We start from the raw sequence: 18,424 nt of genomic DNA, 5'->3' as shown, positions 1-18,424 counted from the left end.
AACTCTTGAATCTTTTTGGTTTTTTATCGACCCTTTCCTTGCACTGTGACCTGTGAGCCTCTTGTTGTTATTAGACAGTGCTTCAGTTGCCATAATATTTATTATTTTTGAAATTGATTGTGTACCGAACCTTTGACCTTTATACCAAAGTAATTTTTAGCCATACTTATTATCTTGAAATGTTGTTGATTGTTTGTAAAATTGGGAATCATCTTTTTTCATTGTTTCTGATCTTGTTTGTTTAAAAGTTTGTATGCAAATACTGCACATCTAGAGTTGTCATTTTTATTCTCCGTTGCAATGGGTCCGGTTTTTCGTAAATTGGAAAGATTGTCACCCTGTCTTGTTTTAATTTGTTGCTCACGACAATACTGGAGATATGTGTGTTCACAATCAATGTTATATCCCCTCCAACATAAATTGTAATGTTCTGTTGCCCCGTATACCAAAGTGGTAGTTGTTATTTATATATATTGTATTCATTAGAGAGCGCGGAGTTGTTGCACCCATTACATTTTGAGAGAAGAACTTATTTATGTCATCAATGGGTCAGCAGCATTTGGTTTATTTCAAAATACAAGAGACTTTATTGTTTTAAAATTTTGCACTCAAAGTTTGTGTTTTTTTGTTTTAATTCATCATCCGTAATGATGTCGCATTGGTAGTTGCTGACTTTTAGATACCGACTGATACTTTGTTGGATGGATGTCAACGATGTTGGTTCATATTCCATAGTGCCATTGCTTTGTCTTTCTTTTGTGGCACTCATAACGTGAGGCTCTCAAGAGCCTGTATCGCTCACCTGATTCTACTTGGTTTTTTTGTAAATCATATAAACAAATATCAAATTTGGCTAAAAGTAACAACACAACCTAATAAGGAAGGAACATTCAGGCTATGTTTGATTTCATTCAAAGGTCACCCACTGGCAGCCATCTTGGATGATTGATCGGCTACAAAGTAACAACACTTGGTCAGCACCTCATAAGGAACATTCATGCTATGTATTGTTTTATTTCATTCAGTGGTTCTCTAAAAGAAGTTATTTGAATGCATTTCCCTGAGGGTCCCATGTTCAACTGAGTCCCTTGCTGGCGGCCATCTAAGATGATGGATCGGCTACAAAGTAACAACACTTGGTCAGCACCTCATAAGGAACATTCACGCCATGTTTGGTTTCATTCCATTTGGTGGTTCTCTAAAAGAAGTCATTTGTATGCATTTCCCATAGGGTCCTATGTTAAAGTAAGTCCCCCGCTGGCGGCCATCTTGGATGATGGATCGGCTACAAAGTAACAACACTTCGTCAGCACCTCATAAGGAAGAGTCATGCCATGTTTGGTTTCATTCCATTCAGCGTTTCTCTAAAAGAAGTTCAAAATGTAAAAAGTTAACGACGGACGCCAAGTGGTGAGAAAAGCTCACTTAGGTGAGCTAAAAAAGAAACCTAAAAAGTGGTCCAATTCATGCGGAGTGATTTCATTAATTTTTCTGGTATCATTATGCTTAGTTTTCAAATATGATTGAAAGGTGGTGAGATGTATTTTTGCTTTCTTGTTCCTTTATTAATTATTCTAATTCAGTGTCTGTCACATCTCTGAATCTTTCATGGTCTGTTGATGTAGTAGTTGCTTGTTTTTTGTTTACTTTTTGGCTGCGATATTAATTTTGAGAAGAAAACAAACCTTACGACTGAGAGCCATGAATCTATTTCTAGATACGTAAATTTCGGAACATAAATAAACTATCGATTCTGTTCGAACAATTGCCCTTTTTCGATACAAGTTTACGGTAGGGGTGATGATGTTTTATTATTATAATGCAATCCACTGATAACAGTTGGCAATATGGAGCCCCATGACTTTAGTGTGTCGAAACCAAGAACGTGAGGAACATCCATAACTTTAAATAGGTAGTAATCACTATCGGGGTCATCTTTTAATTTTTTGACATTTTACTGTAAATTTGACATTTTTTTTGGATAATTGTATATTATGTTACCTTAAATCGGTCATTTGATCAAGACAATTTTCTAAAATGTAAAGATAAATGTATATGAAGTAAAATTGAAGCACCACAGTTTTATATAAAAATCGAACATTTCCTCGGTAACATTTTTGTTTTACCAAATTTTACTACTTTTTAGATATTTATTCAGATTTGACCTTTATTAAAAAGCATTTCAACATTTTACTGTAAATTTGACAATTTTTTGGATAATTGTATATGATTGTAGCTGTGGGCGTCGCATAGAAAAATACACTGAAAGTTCTGATACTTTATTCATGACTTTATTCATGTCGCAATTGTCAAATAAACATACAGTGCATCGCATATTTCACCCAGTTGTCTAACATTATACAAAGTTCATGGTATACGTTGTTATGCAGGTTTACGCAGGTTTACGCAGGTGTACGTAAGAACTGAAAGTAGACAAAAAAGAACCGTAAATAAGTTTCAATGCAAAACCCCTGTTGCATACCAAATATAAACAAATCGCAGTATATAAACCTTACACAATATCAAAATGACTATGCGAATATATCAATTATTCATATTAAAGGACATTTATTACATTAATAACGTTCAAATTACCTCTTTGGGCCATTAACATGTCAAAATTATGTGTTCATAGCATCGTGCTTCGTTCATGGGAATCTGATATACCGGGGAAAGAAACGACAATATACTACTTAGATTGTAATCGTAATATGTATCTTACTCCTAATTAATGTACAACAGTAACATGGCTCCCCAAAATTAATGTTTAATTTTTCCAAAATATCATAGTCTTATAACCACTATACTACCATTACTGAACATCGCATACTAAATGTCATTCGGCTCCTCGGTGGGGACTTCCTCGGTTTCCCCTACTTCTTATACTAACACTAGTTTTTGAATCGGCCTATCTAATTCCTGAAGAGGTGAATTCCTCCTTCCACTATTGTCAATTTGAGCACCGATCGTAACCCGCACTTTTCTAACAAGTCCATCTTCATCTACGTGTGCTGTGTTGATCTTCCCAAGATGCCACTGATTTCGCGCGGCTTGTTCATCTTTGATCATAACTATATCGCCGACTTGCAAATTTCGTCTAGGAGCAGTCCACTTCTTTCTAGATTGTAGATTAGACAAATACTCCTTTCTCCATCTATTCCAAAACTCGTTGGCTAAGAACTGAACTCGCCTCCAGCGTTTTCGAGAGTAAATGTCACTTCTTTGAAATTGTCCAGGCGGAGGAAGAATAATCTTTGACTTCATCGTAAGTATATGATTTGGCGTTAGGGGTTCTTCTGATAACGGATCATTCAAATTGTCAAGAGTTAAAGGACGGCTGTTCACAATTGCTGCGGCTTCGCACATAAAAGTTCTCAAAGATTCATCGTCCAATTGTGTACCAGATTGATGCATTAGTGACGCAAGCACATTTCTAACTGACCGGATTTGACGTTCCCAAACTCCACCCATATGACTGGCAGATGGGACATTCATTTTGAATTCTACAAAATCACATCCTTCATTCGAAAGAAATTGTCTTATACTTTTATCGTCCATTTCTGAATAAGCTTCTCGCAATTCTCGTTCCGCACCTATAAAATTGGTTCCTCTATCTGACCTTAGATGTCTTACAGGGCCACGTATGGCTATAAATCTATGTAACGCATTTATGAATGAACTGGTATCGAGTGAATTTGCTGTCTCTATATGTACTCCTCGGCATGATAGACACGTAAACAAGACACCATAGCGTTTAAGTTCTTTACGTCCTTCTTTAATGTACCACGGTCCAAATAAATCAACTCCGCTATAAGTGAAAGGCGGTACTGGATCAAGCCTATCAATCGGTAAGTCAGCCATTTTTTGTTCTTGAGTATTACTTCTATGTTTTCTACAAATAACACATGTTGCTAGATATTTAGAAACGGCAGTACTACAACCAATTATCCAAAATCCATTCGCACGTATTTCATTTATTGTCATGCCTCTTCCTTGGTGTTCGGCTTTCTCGTGGAAATGTCGTATGATTAGTTCTGTTACGTGTGAATGTCTAGGAATGATCACTGGATGTTTAACTGCTAAGTTAAACTCCGCTCGTAGAATACGACCACCAACTCTAATAATTCCATCGGAATCTAGAAACGGGTCTAACTTGTATAATGATGAAGTTCGTTTCAAATGAATATTTCGAATTCGGGTTGATTGTCTATCTTCATAGGTTTTACCTTCACCAATCGATTGTAAAACAGCTGTTTCTTCGCTAAATGACGATGATTGCAATTGTTTGATAATTTCAATCTCTGCACGTTGCATGTCGTTTACACACAATGTACTCACAGGTGATTGGTTTTTACTCTTAGTCTGAGATCTAAGTGTGTCCTTGAGTTTAAAGCAAATGCTAACAGCTCGCTTTGCGTGATTCCAATTAGAAAAATATTCCAAACGTTCTATCAAAGACGCAAATTCAATAACATCCATCTTAGTAGAAAATGTCTTCACTATTCGTATTTCAGGGTCATTCAGTGACAAATCGGGTTTATTCGCATCTGCGTCAAAGGATTGAAGTGTCCATAAAAATTTCGGTCCGGTAAACCAATTTGAATTCTTCACCAAATCATTTGCGCTTGCTCCTCGTGAGGCTACATCTGCAGGGTTTTCCTTCGTGTCTACATACTTCCACTGTGTTGGACTAGAATGTTCTCTAATCTGTTGTACTCGATTTGCTACAAATACATGAAATCTTCGGTTATCGTTCGCAATATAACCAAGAACGATATTGCTATCAGTCCAAAACCACTCAGTAATGTTCTCGTATTGAAGTTCTTGTTTCAGTAGTTGACTTATTCTGATTGATACAATAGCGGCTGACAATTCCAAACGAGGTATTGTTAATAAACGACGTGGAGTAACTCTGGCTTTTCCCATTAGAAGTGTACAATGAATAAGTCCATTTTCATCGATTAATCGGAGATACGAGCATTGTCCATAACCTAAAGTGCTAGCATCAGAAAAATGATGAAGCTCGCATACTGTTATATTTCCAAAGTTTTTCGGTTTTACACATCGCTGAATTCCTAGTTGCGCTAGATTTTGAATGTCATTTCGCCACTGTTGCCATCTTTGTATCAAAATTTCAGAAGGCGGTTCGTCCCAATCAATTTGATCGCTACAACATTCTTGTAGAATCTGTTTACCCAGAAGTACGAAAGGAGAAAGAAATCCCAAGGGATCTTACACGGAACTTAACGTTGAAAGTATTCCTCGTCTCGTGAGTGGTTTGTTTGTAAGTTCAATGCGAAATTGAAAAGAATCGGATTCGATACACCATTGTATGCCTAGAGTCTTCGTAATCGGCAGTTTGTCATTTAATAAATCTAAGTTCTTTAGATCTTTTGCTCTATCTTCATTTGGTATTAGATTTAAAAGTTCTTTCGAGTTAGACTGGAATTTATGTAGTTTTAAACCTACTTTATTACACATCTCTCGACTTCGTTGTACTAAGTTTACTGCATCATCGACGGACGCAACGGACTTCAGACCGTCATCAACATAGAAATCATATCTCAAAAAGTCTGAAATATCTGATCCAAACTCATCTTCGTAATCGTCAGCAACTCTTTTCAGACCAAAGTTGGCACAACCAGGAGAAGAAGCGGCTCCAAATAAGTGAACATTCATACGATATTCTATAGGATCTTCATGAAGATTGTCGTCTTTCCACCACAAAAATCTTAAATAGTCTCTATGATCTTTATTTACGTTAAACTGAAGAAACATTTGTTCTATATCACAAATCACAGCTATGTTTTCTTTCCGAAATCTACACAGTACTCCAATAAGCTTGTTGGTTAGATCAGGTCCTTGTAACAAATGATCGTTCAAAGAATGACCTTGATATCTAGCACTACAGTCAAATACAACACGCACCTTGTCGGGTTTTTGGTTATGGTATACCCCATGATGAGGTATATACCATACATGACCATCGTTATCCTGTTTAGACGATTCAACTTTTTCTACATAACCTTTTTCGATAAAGTCATTCATGCTTGTAAAGTAATGTGTACGATAGGTTTTATCCCTCTGAAGACGACCTTTTAATTGATTTAAACGTGTAACTGCAATGTTCTTGTTAGGCGGATTTTTATCTTTGAACGGCAATGGCATAACATAATGTCCATTTTCAACACTTATTCCTTCATCAAGAATAGAAATAAATCTTTTATCATCATAAGAATATGAAATCTTGTTAACATTTCTGTCCGAAAAGTCAAGTTCCATCATGCGGGCAACTTCACTTGGAATTATTTCCTTAACGCTCGAACCAAACGAAAAGTAAACATGTTCTGAATCTCCACTTTTAATTGATAACTCATTCGGAACCTCAAGAGCAAGAGTACGGTGACTGAATCCTATCGAGTCGCAGTTGTCTATTTGCAAGGGATCAACTATACCAACGATTCCCCATCCTAAATCAGTTTTCTGTCCATACGGTCCATTATCAATTGAAGGTATTACCTCACGTGGAATAAGTGCACGAGGACAATTGTAACCAATCAAAAGCCCAAACTCACAATCTTGGACGGGCATCAATTTTTCTGCAATGTGTTCTAAATATGACCATCGAAGTGCCATTTCAGCTGTTGGAATATGAGATCGGTTTGCTGGCATGATGTCACGTGTAAATACTAGTGTTGTCAAATCGTACACTTTTGCCTAACCGGTTACTCGGATAATCGTTCGACCGATTAACCGGTTAACCGGTAATTTAAGTTGGTTTTTGAAAGCCTTATCAATAGTACCCTACACAAAGATAAAAGTTGCGGTATGAGTGTCAATTTGACCTTTTATCCAAGTCATAAATTTATGCTTTTAGAATGGAAGTTTGTTCTTTGGTATCATTTAAAGCTTGCCTGTTAGGATTCCTGGCGAAGTTTGACTTTTTATTATCAATTACACCGTATCAACTATTATAGAGTTTGTACCAACTTCACATTGAAAAATAAAAATAAAACTTCTTGGTCTCGTAGAATTGAATATGTCTGAAACCGATTATTCTTTCCTTTTCTCTTGTTGTCTCCGAAATTAATGTGGAGTGTTTCACTTTGAAATAAATGATTATAAAAAGAAGATATGGTATGATTGCCAATGAGACAGTTATCCACAAGAGATCAAAATGACACAGACATTAACAACAATAGGTCACCGTCCGACCTGTTTCTATGCTTTGTTTGCTTGTTTCTTTAAGCATGTTACTCGTACTATCACGTATACATTGAGTACATTCACATTGGTTTGCATTTCACAAGTTTTAAGTTAGTATTTCGTTTAAGTTAAGACTAAGTCTTGCACTTCGGCAGTTGCACATTTAGATGTAGGTGTACACAATATTAGATCAACAATGAAATAATGAAGTAATTAGTAAAATTTAATCGCATTACTGATTTCAAGTTACTGTTAAAAAAACATGTATACTAATTATGTTTCCTTAAGATCTTGACCAAGCTCTTTTTTTATGTTTTAGGATTAACAATAGCAATCAATATACTGGACAATTCATCTGTCAAATTAATTACCACCATGACAATTTTAAATAAAACATAACTATTTGATGATTTCAAGATAAATTTATATCATATCTACCAAAATTGAAAAAAGTCCGGTTAACCGGTTAGCGTTTTTAATATTCGGTATTCCGACGTTCGACCGGTTAACCGGTTAACCGGTTAACCGTTGACAACACTAGTAAATACGTTCGGAAGCGGTATTTTAACTTCACTGTCAAATCCCCTTACCACTAGACCCTTTATTTTACGACTGTCAACTATATGATTTTCTGCATGCATTGTAGATAGTGAGAGTTTAACATCTGTTCCACGGAGTCCTAACGCACGGCGTGTTTCATCTAAAACAAAAGTAGTGTCGGACTGTGTGTCTAGTAAAGCATAAACAAGTCTTTCATAATCTGGATCGTCTGAATGCGACACATAAACAGGCACAATCATAGAACTTTTGCAACTTGCTTTTGTATTGTTCATGAATACGGCTCCGGTGCTAGTTTCTAACGGTTTATCCTTGTTGACGGAAATGATCGGTTTGTGAAAGTCACCATGTAAAGACGTTGGATGAAACCTTGAACATACTTCACACTTTTTACGTTTTTGACATTTCTTCGATGTATGTCCGTATCCAAGACAACCAAAACAAAGTCCGTTTTCTTTCGCAAAGTTCTTTCGCTTATTCACTGACTTCTTAAGAAACTGATAACATGAATCGATGAAATGACCAGTTTTCTTACAAAATGTACATGTTAGATCCTTGTTGTAACTGTTATTGTTTTTATCAGGCACTCGCGAAGTTTCTGTCGCAAGAACATTTCTACGCTGATTATCATATTTACCATGCTGAAATCGATTTGTCTTAAACTTGTCACTAGTGCTATTTGTAGTTTCTGATCTGACGGACTGTATTGACGTTACCGGGTCATTTGCTATGATTGCTTCTTTTTCTATAAAATTTACAAACATTTGAAATGAAGGAAATTCACGCTTATCGTCTTTGTGTTTTGCAACGATTCTGGACCACCGTGTTACAATCCAATCTGGTAATTTTGACAAAAGTTTACGATTTTCTCTATTGTCGTTTAACGCGTTCAATGTTCCCATAGTTTTCATCGCAGACAAGCAGTTTTAGAAAGTCGGAAAATTTTCTTAGAGCAATATTGTCTCTAGACGGTACTTTCGGCCAATTATCGAGCCTATCACGGAATGCATTGCTGATAATAAACGGATCACCGAATCTCTTCTCAAGGAGTTCCTTTGCATCATCGTAAGCGTCTTCGGTAGACAATATTAGAAATTTTTCAATTACCTCTCGCACTGAATCTCCGACATACTTTCGCAAATAATGTATACGCTCAAACGTCGGAATTTTTCGTTGTTCAATAAGAGTTTGAAATGATGATTTCCACGCAGGATATTTTAAAGGATCACCAAAAAAGACTGACGGTTCGGGTGGCGGCAGCCGACTGAGACTCACTTGTTCGGCGAGTGATTTCGTAAGGTATTCAATTTGAACGTATTGTCCTGTAACATTAGCAGTGTTTTCATTCTGAGGTACAAATGTTATAGCTGATGGATTAAGAGTTGCGGAACTTACGCTTGTCACAACTGGCATAGAATTTACGTTTGTTACTACTGGTTCAGAACGCATGTGTGTCATTACTGGCACATAACTTTCACTTTGTACAAATGACTGACTTACATTTAATGCAGACTGATCTAATATTGATGGACGGACGTTGGATGTAGACTTAGCTTGCCTAAATTGATCGACATTTGAGACAAATCGACCTTGACCTTGTAGACTTGCAGTTGGGACGGAATAACCTTGAACTGGATACTTATAACTTGTATTGACTGAACTTGATCATGGTCAATATTCAACTTCTTCGGTACTGTTGACCTTGGCAGAGTACTTACAAAATCATCATGCTCAATATTTTCAATGTCAGTATCTACTTTAGCATACGGATTAACGTGTTGAAGAAATTTATCAAGAGTATTATCTTGCGGAAGTGATTTCTTTAATTCATCTAAGTCTGAACCTTGACTAGCTTTATCGATATCATCTAGCTTGGCTTCGGTAGCCTCTAGTTCACGTATTGTTTGTATTCTTTCCAAATCTAATTTCGCCTTCGCCTCGATTTCAATGTACTTTAATTTTGCTTTCAAGTCTGCGGCTCGCGAAGCAGTTTGTGACCGTTGTGATGCACTTGATCTATGTGAACGAGATGAATGACTAGATTTCGACTTGCATGTATATGAACCTCTAGTTTCTACATTGTCTCTATCAATTTCCTGAACACGAGTCGTTATTCTTTTCATGAGATCTGCGTGATAGTTTTCACAAGTTTCGTATCGCTTAAATATATCAGTGTCACTAATTAATTCCGGATGACCATGTGACTCACTTTCATTTTCAATAAGATTTGATAATTGTTTATAAACACTAGTTAAATGATTCATGTTTTCAACTAATATATTTCGATGTTCACGAATGATATTTGTGTCTTTAGTGTCACTTAATTGTACTTCTATTTTGTTTGACCATGACTTCCATGAAGAAACTGCCTTTCGAAAGTTTTTCTCTAAAGTATTAACTTGCCACAAAAATCCCTTATCGGTTAAACCTCGCTGTCGCGTGCTAGTACGAGTTACACCGCTAGCCTCAATTATATCGCCCTCGACATCGCCTCGGGACATCATGTTCAATTATTTCAAAATATATATAAATCACAAAATACAATGTATATCACAAAATATCAAGTTATCAACAAAGACATTTTAGTAACATTATTATTATTGTCATAAAATTGTCAACATGTAGTTTCAATCTGTAATTGTTCATCACATGGATTCTTCAAATCTGTGTCGCAATCTTCACACTTCAGACAGGTCAATGATGTAGAGTTCTTACTGTAGCTGTGGGCGTCGCAAAGAAAAATACACTGAAAGTTCTGATACTTTATTCATGACTTTTAATATTCATGTCGCAATTGTCAAATAAACATACAGTGCATCGCATATTTCACCCAGTTGTCTAACATTATACAAAGTTCATGGTATACGTTGTTATGCAGGTTTACGCAGGTTTACGTGAGGTTTACGTAAGAACTGAAAGTAGACAAAAAAAAGAACCGTAAATAAGTTTCAATGCAAAACCCCTGTTGCATACCAAATATAAACAAATCGCAGTATATAAACCTTACACAAAATCAAAATGACTATGCGAATATATCAATTATTCATATTAAAAGACATTTATTACATTAATAGCGTTCAAATTACCTCTTTGGGCCATTAACATGTCAAAATTATGTGTTCATAGCATCGTGCTTCGTTCATGGGAATCTGATATACCGGGGAAAGAAACGACAATATACTACTTAGATTGTAATCGTAATATGTATCTTACTCCTAATTAATGTACAACAGTAACACTAAGAAATTTTGCTCGAATCACTGGAGATGTCGCCTTTCATTATACTAGATTTTTCTCAAACTGTTGAACTGATTCGGACAAAACTTGACAGTTAAGCTTGTAATAACCAGTATTACATTGTAAAAAGTCACAATCACTTTATTGAACAAAAAGGTCTTTAGGTGTAGTACCACCAAATCATGTTACGTCACATCCGCTGGTATAAAAAAAAATCAATTTATGAAACACATTTTAGATTGAAAGATCGTCCGTCGTCGTTTACTTTTACAAAAATCTTCTCCTCTAAAACTACTGGGCCAAATTAAACCAAACTTGGCCACAATCTTCATTGATGTATCTAGTTTAAAAAATGTGTTTTGTGACCCGGCCGTGAAGATGGCCGTTACGGCTAAATATAGAATATAGGGGTAAAATACAGTTTTTGGCTTATAACTCAAAAACCAAAGCATTTAGAGCAAATCTGACGAGGAGTAAATTTGTTTATCAGGTCAAGATCTATCTGCCCTGAAATTTTTAGATGAATCGGACAACTCGTTGTTAAGTTGCTGCCCCTAAATTTGTAATTTAAAGGAAATTTAACTGTTTTGGGTTATTATCTTGAATATTGTTATAGATAGAGATAAACTGTAAACAGCAATAATGTTCAGCAATTCACGACTAAAAAAATAAGTCAAAATGACCAAAATGGTCAATTGACCCCTAAGAAGTGATTGTCCTTTATAATCAATTTTTAACAATTTTCCACTGAAACTACACGGACAAGTTCATTATAGATAGAGATGATTGTAAGGAGCAAGAATGTTCAGTAAAGTAAGATGTACAAACACATCACAATCACCTAAACACAATTTTGTCATGAACTGTCTGCTTCCTTTGTTTCATTCACATATAGTATACCATGGTGAGCGACACAGGCTCTTTAGAGCCTCTAGTTCCTTAACATTAACACAACAGAAAATTATATTGAAACTTTTCTAGCTCTGACATCATTAAAAAAGATATAACGAATAATATGAACGCAAATCCATCAAAAATGGTTAATGATAAACAAGTTGATTTGATGTCTTCAGACAGTTTTGCATGGCGGGAAGTAGATGAAGTTGCAGAAAACATCGCTAACATGAAAAGGGTATATAATGCAAGGTATATCATGAAAAAGGAAATTAATCTTTGTAGTCAAAACTTTGAGGCTTTAGCATTTTACAAGCAAAAATGTGACCAGAGAGACAAATTTTTCACATAAAAAGTGAACAATCGAGCACTGAATATGCAACCATCATATGCGCTCAAAGCAAGCAAAGCAATTGCAAGCCTGTTCATTGAGATGGAATTCTTAATGAAGAATTTGAATTTATAACATATCTCGTATAACAAGGCCCCAAAAACAACATTGAAATAAAATGGCTTCTGTGAGAAGACAATTAAAATATTGGATTCGATTCCGGAAACGGATAAGGGTAATCCCGGGTTTTGGATATCAACTGAAAAAATCCAAAAAGTAGCTAGTATAAAGATTTTGATAATCTTTAATATCTTTAAAAAAAACTTGCAACCAAGAGAACCTTTCTGCTCAGTGGGAACTTTCCTTAGCAACTTTCTTTCATGTGCGAAACATCTTATTTATATAAATTCGTGTAATCCCCCTTCATTCGATTGCCTCGAGTGTAATCAGCTGTTTTTATATGTCTAAACAGTACGAACAGAGCGCCTCCGCAGCAGTTCTGTAGACCAGTTCAACAAATAGTTTTCAAATAATATGCCTGGTTATTGGACAGATCCTACTCAGTTATTATACAAAGATATGTAGTTTTAATTTATATTTTACGGTATCGGGTCCGTTCGTTCGAAACCTGTTAATAGTGTTATAGGATTTTTACCTTTTTAGTTATCTGTTATTGTGAGAATATATTTTTTGTTAACTGTTATTGGACCCCTTGCCCCCAACCCCCCCCCTGTAATTAGAATATTGAGTTAGTTTTGATGGTATTTGTAATTTGGTCGTTCCACCTTTCTGTGGAAAACCATTTGATATTCTTTTGATTATTATTTTTTTTCTCCATTAATTCTGCTACTTTTTTCGTTAACCCTTTGGCTGCGGGAAGGACATATGTGTCCATTGTCTGCACGCCACGGGAAGGACATATGTGTCCATACATAAATTTAACATATTTTCTTAATATAAATGATCAATGTAGTCAAATTTGTTTGTCTCCGGACTGTTTTTGTCCTTCTTTGTGTTATAAAACAACGTTAAATGACGTCACAGTGAAGGAGTGAACGATCACGCGAAAATGTTTTCAATGTCTTTTGCAAAGTTGTAAAATTAATGCTGCATATAACGTTACATTTGTGCACATTAACTTCGCGGCCAAAGCGTTAAGTGGTCAGGCCATAAATATAGTGTTACCCTTGTCCCTCACTCTGTCATTCCACATCAAACAATTGTACAGAGTATTTTTCAAAACCTCTATAGATATTATTGGGCTAATTTTTGGTATGTGAGTTCCGCATGATGAATTATAGTACAATATAAAAAAAATAGATTTGGTGTAATTGCCAATGAGACAACTCTTCACAAGAGACCTAATGACACAAAAATTAACAACATTAGGTCACCGTACGGCCTTCTACAATGAGCAAAGTCCATACCGCATAGTGCGCTATAAAAGTCCCGAAATGACAAATGTACAACAATTCAAACGAGAATACTAACGGCCTTATTAATGTACAAACAAATGAATGAAAAACAAATATATAACACAGCAACAAACAACAACCACTGAATTACAGGCGCCTGACTTGGGACAGGCACATACATACATAATGTGGCGGTGTTAAACATGTTAGCGGGATCCCTACCCTCCCCTTACCCCGGACAGTGGTATAACATAGGAACAATCTATAAAAATCGGTTGAAAAGGGCTTAACTCATCAGATCGATACAAATACAAATACATCTTATAAAAACAGAGTGGCTCAGCGTATATACATCCTAACGACAAAAAGACTAATAGTATATTTGCACCTGTCCTAAGTCAGGAATCTGATGTACAGTAGTTGTCGTTTGTTTATGTAATATATACGTGTTTCTCGTTTCTCGTTTTGTTTATATAGATTAGACCGTTGGTTTTCCCGTTTGAATGGTTTTACACTAGTAATTTTGGGGCCCTTTATAGCTTGTTGTTCGGTGTGAGCCAAGGCTCCGTGTTGAAGGCCGTACTTTAACCTATAATGGTTGAATTTTTAAATTGTTATTTGGATGGACAGTTGTCTCATTGGCACTCACACCACATCTTCCTATATCTATTAGTATAGATTTGAGAGTACTTGCTGTTACTGACAGCTAGTTCAAAGCTAATAACAACTAATAAAAAAATCATGCATCTAAGACTAAATTATCAATCATTAGACATAATGTAATTTTCTTTGAGCAGCAGAAAAGAAGAGTGGATTTATCTCCAGAGGAGCAAAATAAAGGCAACAGTAGTATACCGCTGTTCAAAACTCATAAATCCATGGACAAAAAACAAAATCGGGGTAACAAAACAAAACCGAGCGAAACACATTAAACATAAGAAGAGAATAACAAATATAACATGAAAACCAAATACATGAATTTGGGATAGACAAGTACCGTGCCACGTCTTATCTCAATATCTCAAAAATAAGAGAAAACACAAACGACTCAACGTTAAAATGCAACACACAGAGAAACGAACAATAATATAACAATGACCATCTTCCTGACTTGGTACAGGACACTTTTAAAGGGGAATACAAGTGGTGGGTTAAACCTGGTTTTATGGCATGCCAAATCTCGCACTTTAATGGCAAAGTTAAATATAATATTGAAATGACAACATAATATTACAGGACTACAAAATACTCTAACACTGGAGTGGGAAAATGGTATGCGATCCACCGGTAAACTGTGCATTCCAAAAATTAAAGGAATGGCGGAGAAATTGGATTGTTCAATTGATAGAGTCAAGGTAAACACAGACCCTTTAAAACAAGTGGTGAATCAGGTGATCATTATAAATAAACAGATGTGGTATGAGTGCCAGTGAGACGACTCTCAATCCAAGTCACAATGTATTTAAAGTAACTATAGGTCAGTGTACGACCTTCAACATGGAGCCTTGGCTCACATCGAACAGCAAGCTAGAAAGAACCCAAGAATGTCCAGTGTAAAATGATTCAAACACGAAAACTAGTCTTATCTATATTGAAAACAAGAAACACCTATGAACCACACCAATAAATGACATCTACTGAACAACAGGCTTCTGCTAATGTTTTGGAAAGAAATTTCTGCCTCTTGCAAGAAATCTGCTTTGTTACTTTTGAAAGGTCAAGATAAGGAGAAATTAAGATTCTCTGTCATGAGAAGCATACACTCAGTAACTGTAGATCAGTGAATGGCGATGACCATAAAACCTTTTGAAGTGAAGTCGCAGTTTATTGGTGAACATTTTAATGACCAAAACTAATGAAGTCAACCGAAAAATTATCCAGAAATTATCTAAAATACACCTGTATTAAATCATTTTTTAAATTTACCAGTAATATATATATATATATATATATATAGTAGAAATAAAAGAGTTCCTTGGTACATTATAATTTATTTCAAAATAAATTCAAATTGGCACGTTAAAATAACATTTTGAAAAAACTGTTAGCATTTGGGCCATTTAACAGGCGAAAGCTAACGCAAATTTACAGATCTAACATTGTTGGACTGTTATTTAGAGTCATTATATATTATATATATACAGTTTATTTTTATTAATCAAATTTGTAAAGTAGCCAACATAATTTTTATTCAATTTTAACCTATAGATGTGGATTGGAAATAAAAATGCTAGAGAAAGATCTGTGGGTACTATATATTACTCTAAAAAGAAAACAGCAACTTAGAGGGGCCCTCAGCTTACAATATTGTAACTGGGGATATCCCAAGAGGTAAACATCTTAACAATATGTTTTTATTATATATACATATACTAACGTCTGAACTAACAGACTAAGTACAATCACTCCTTAATGTTGTCCCTGTTTTAATAAGTTCACATAAAAAAAACAAGTTCTCTTCAATGAAAATTTTAGAATAAAGAAAAAATATACTGAAAATAGCAGTCTTGTGATAAAGATCAATCACCTTATTTGGTCCATCATTATTTGTATCAATTATAAAACACAGTAGTATTTTAACTATCATTTAATCTTTTTTAAAAGCAGCTGTTTACTTTGTCGAAAACTATAATATTTATTTTGTTGCATGATTTATGATATGAGAAATAAATTTTCAGGAATTAAGAATACTTTTTTTTAAGATAACATGACTGGTAGCGAATACCTTAGAAAAGCAGCAGAGGTGTGGAGAGGAGGTAGTGCTGAGCAAAAACAGCTGGCAACATAAAAGGCCAAAAAAATTAAAATGGACCCTCTCCAAAATATGGACTCAAGAGCAGGCCATAAACCACCATCTGAAAATCTGAAAAAAACATAACCTTGAGGACACCAGAATCAATTCATAAATTTTTATGAAGGTTACAATATTATTATAACTTTTTATCTTAATAAAGGTTTTAGTGTAAATAATTTGCATCAAAAATAATATTTTTTAGAAATAAAAATAATCAAGTGTTTCAACAAAGGTTATACATAAATTATTAAAAAAAAAGCAAATGCAATGGGAACACTGGACTATGATGTAGTTGAAGTACTCTATATTAATACTAACCATCCACTTCTCAATTGTATGTAGATGTGGAAAGGAATGACTTTTTGTCATACAGGACTGACATGTTGTTATCCACATTGCACAGTCAAGACATCTGTACAAACCAATAGATTCCACACCACAAAAATTACATATGGAATTACACGGTTCTTCATGAGAGACATAGACCTCCAATAACTGACTTCTTAACCCTTCCCAGATTTCAAGGCGCTTGAATTTAGCTTTTGAATATGCTGAAGGAAAAAAATAGGTACTGTGAAAGTACTTTAATTCGTGGGTATTAATTTTCGTGGTTTGCGCAATATTAACATGTTCGTGGGTTTTTAAATTCGTGGGTTTTAGTTTTCTAAAAAAAATAATTGAAAAATTAAAGCCTTTAGAAACGGAGGTTTAAAATAGTCTGGAATGAAGGAAATTGCAAAGTAAACATTGACCCTTGTAAATTGTAGTGATAACACTAATTAACCCATGCTAAAGCATCAACAGATTAAAGACCATCAAAGGTGTTGATTAGGCCATAAACATGTCACCCAAAGAAAACAATAATATAAACAAATGCTGTAAACGTACCTTGAATTGTCAAATAGTTCTTATTAAAATCAAGAGCCCAGCATGAAATTATTATTTCCCATATGTACCAGAACTATAAGGATATAAAATGAACACTTTATCATACTAGCATATAAATAACAGAAAAACTGACTTTCATCAGAGACATATATATAACGTATTATATGTATCTGCTTTCATCAATCAAAAATATTTTTATGAGAATTTAAAGATCAAAAGTTGTAGTTTTGGTTATGGGTATAATTCTGCATGCAGTTGTAGTTCTGTAACTGCCGTTAAAGTATTCTCAAATTTGGCGATATTCTCTAGATCATATCAGTAGTCAAACGTACATGAGGATCATTCTATGTCTTGACTTGGACAATGGTTGTTTTATTTCGTTGGACACTTAAATTCGTGGATAAAGCCATCCACGAAAACCACGAAAATTGGTACTCCACGAATAAAAGTACTTTCACAGTATATTGTATATATTGTTTTACACCAAACCAAATTTCCGGAGTATATAAATTATGTCACTTGTATAGTACCTACCTGAATATAATTAAACAAGAACATTGACTGTTAATTATTTAAACATTGGTATAATACTATTACCTTTGATATACAATAAAATATAAAAAAGATGTGGTGTAATTGCTAATGAGACAACTCTTCACAAGAGCCCAAATGACAGTAACAAAACTCGGTCAGCACCTCATCAGGATCATTCAAGCCATGTGTGGTTTCATTCCATTAAGTCAGTCTCTTAAAGAAGACATTTGTATGTATTTCCCATAGGGTACTATGTTAAACTAAATCCCCCACTGGCAGCCATCTTGGATGATAGATTGGCTACAAAGTAACAACACTTGGTCAGAACCTCATAAGAATCATTCATGCCTTGTTTGGTTTCATTCCATTCAGTTTTTCTCCTGAAGAAGACATCTGTTTGTATTTCCCATAGATGCCTATGTTAAACTAAGTCCCCCACTGGCAGCCGTCTTTAATAATGACTCGGCTACAAAGTAATAATACTTGGTAAGCACCTCATAAGGATCATTCAAGCCATGTTTGGTTTCATTCCATCCAGTGGTTCTCCAAAAGAAAACATTTGTATGT

The 18,424-nt window shown here is 35.0% G+C and overlaps 3 protein-coding genes across 3 annotated transcripts; all 3 read right to left on the bottom strand.

Moving 5' to 3' along the window:
• Positions 1-2,263: 2,263 nt before the first annotated feature.
• Positions 2,264-3,864, bottom strand: LOC134719840 (uncharacterized). The gene is made up of 2 exons (XM_063582785.1): positions 2,596-3,864; positions 2,264-2,423 (listed from the first exon to the last, which is right to left on the bottom strand). Exon 1 carries the CDS (start codon positions 3,859-3,861, stop codon positions 2,881-2,883), a length of 981 nt encoding a protein of 326 aa, XP_063438855.1. The 5' UTR covers positions 3,862-3,864; the 3' UTR covers positions 2,264-2,423; positions 2,596-2,880.
• A 19-nt stretch (positions 3,865-3,883) lies between these two features.
• LOC134718246 (uncharacterized) lies at positions 3,884-6,672 on the bottom strand. The gene is made up of 3 exons (XM_063580742.1): positions 5,470-6,672; positions 4,042-5,187; positions 3,884-3,892 (listed from the first exon to the last, which is right to left on the bottom strand). Exons 1-3 carry the CDS (start codon positions 6,670-6,672, stop codon positions 3,884-3,886), a joined length of 2,358 nt encoding a protein of 785 aa, XP_063436812.1.
• A 1,055-nt stretch (positions 6,673-7,727) lies between these two features.
• Positions 7,728-8,666, bottom strand: LOC134718245 (uncharacterized). Its single transcript, XM_063580741.1, has one exon. It carries the CDS (start codon positions 8,664-8,666, stop codon positions 7,728-7,730), a length of 939 nt encoding a protein of 312 aa, XP_063436811.1.
• Between the last annotated feature and the right edge of the window lie 9,758 nt (positions 8,667-18,424).

Source organism: Mytilus trossulus, chromosome 5 (assembly GCF_036588685.1).
Source record: "Mytilus trossulus isolate FHL-02 chromosome 5, PNRI_Mtr1.1.1.hap1, whole genome shotgun sequence".
In the NCBI taxonomy this organism is placed as follows: Eukaryota; Metazoa; Mollusca; class Bivalvia; order Mytilida; family Mytilidae; genus Mytilus; species Mytilus trossulus.
Note: the sequence above shows the minus strand (reverse complement) of the source record. Positions and strands in the feature narration are given on the sequence as shown.

Bases quoted from the DNA above. Each gene is read 5' to 3' on its own strand.
- LOC134718246 (XM_063580742.1), bottom strand. From the start codon at position 6,672: ATGCCAGCAAACCGATCTCATATTCCAACAGCTGAAATGGCACTTCGA. The intron at 5,188-5,469 runs GTAGGTTTAAAA...CTGGGTAAACAG, and splicing joins GTCGAGAGATGTGTAATAAA to ATTCTACAAGAATGTTGTAG.
- LOC134718245 (XM_063580741.1), bottom strand. From the start codon at position 8,666: ATGGGAACATTGAACGCGTTAAACGACAATAGAGAAAATCGTAAACTT.
- LOC134719840 (XM_063582785.1), bottom strand. From the start codon at position 3,861: ATGGCTGACTTACCGATTGATAGGCTTGATCCAGTACCGCCTTTCACT.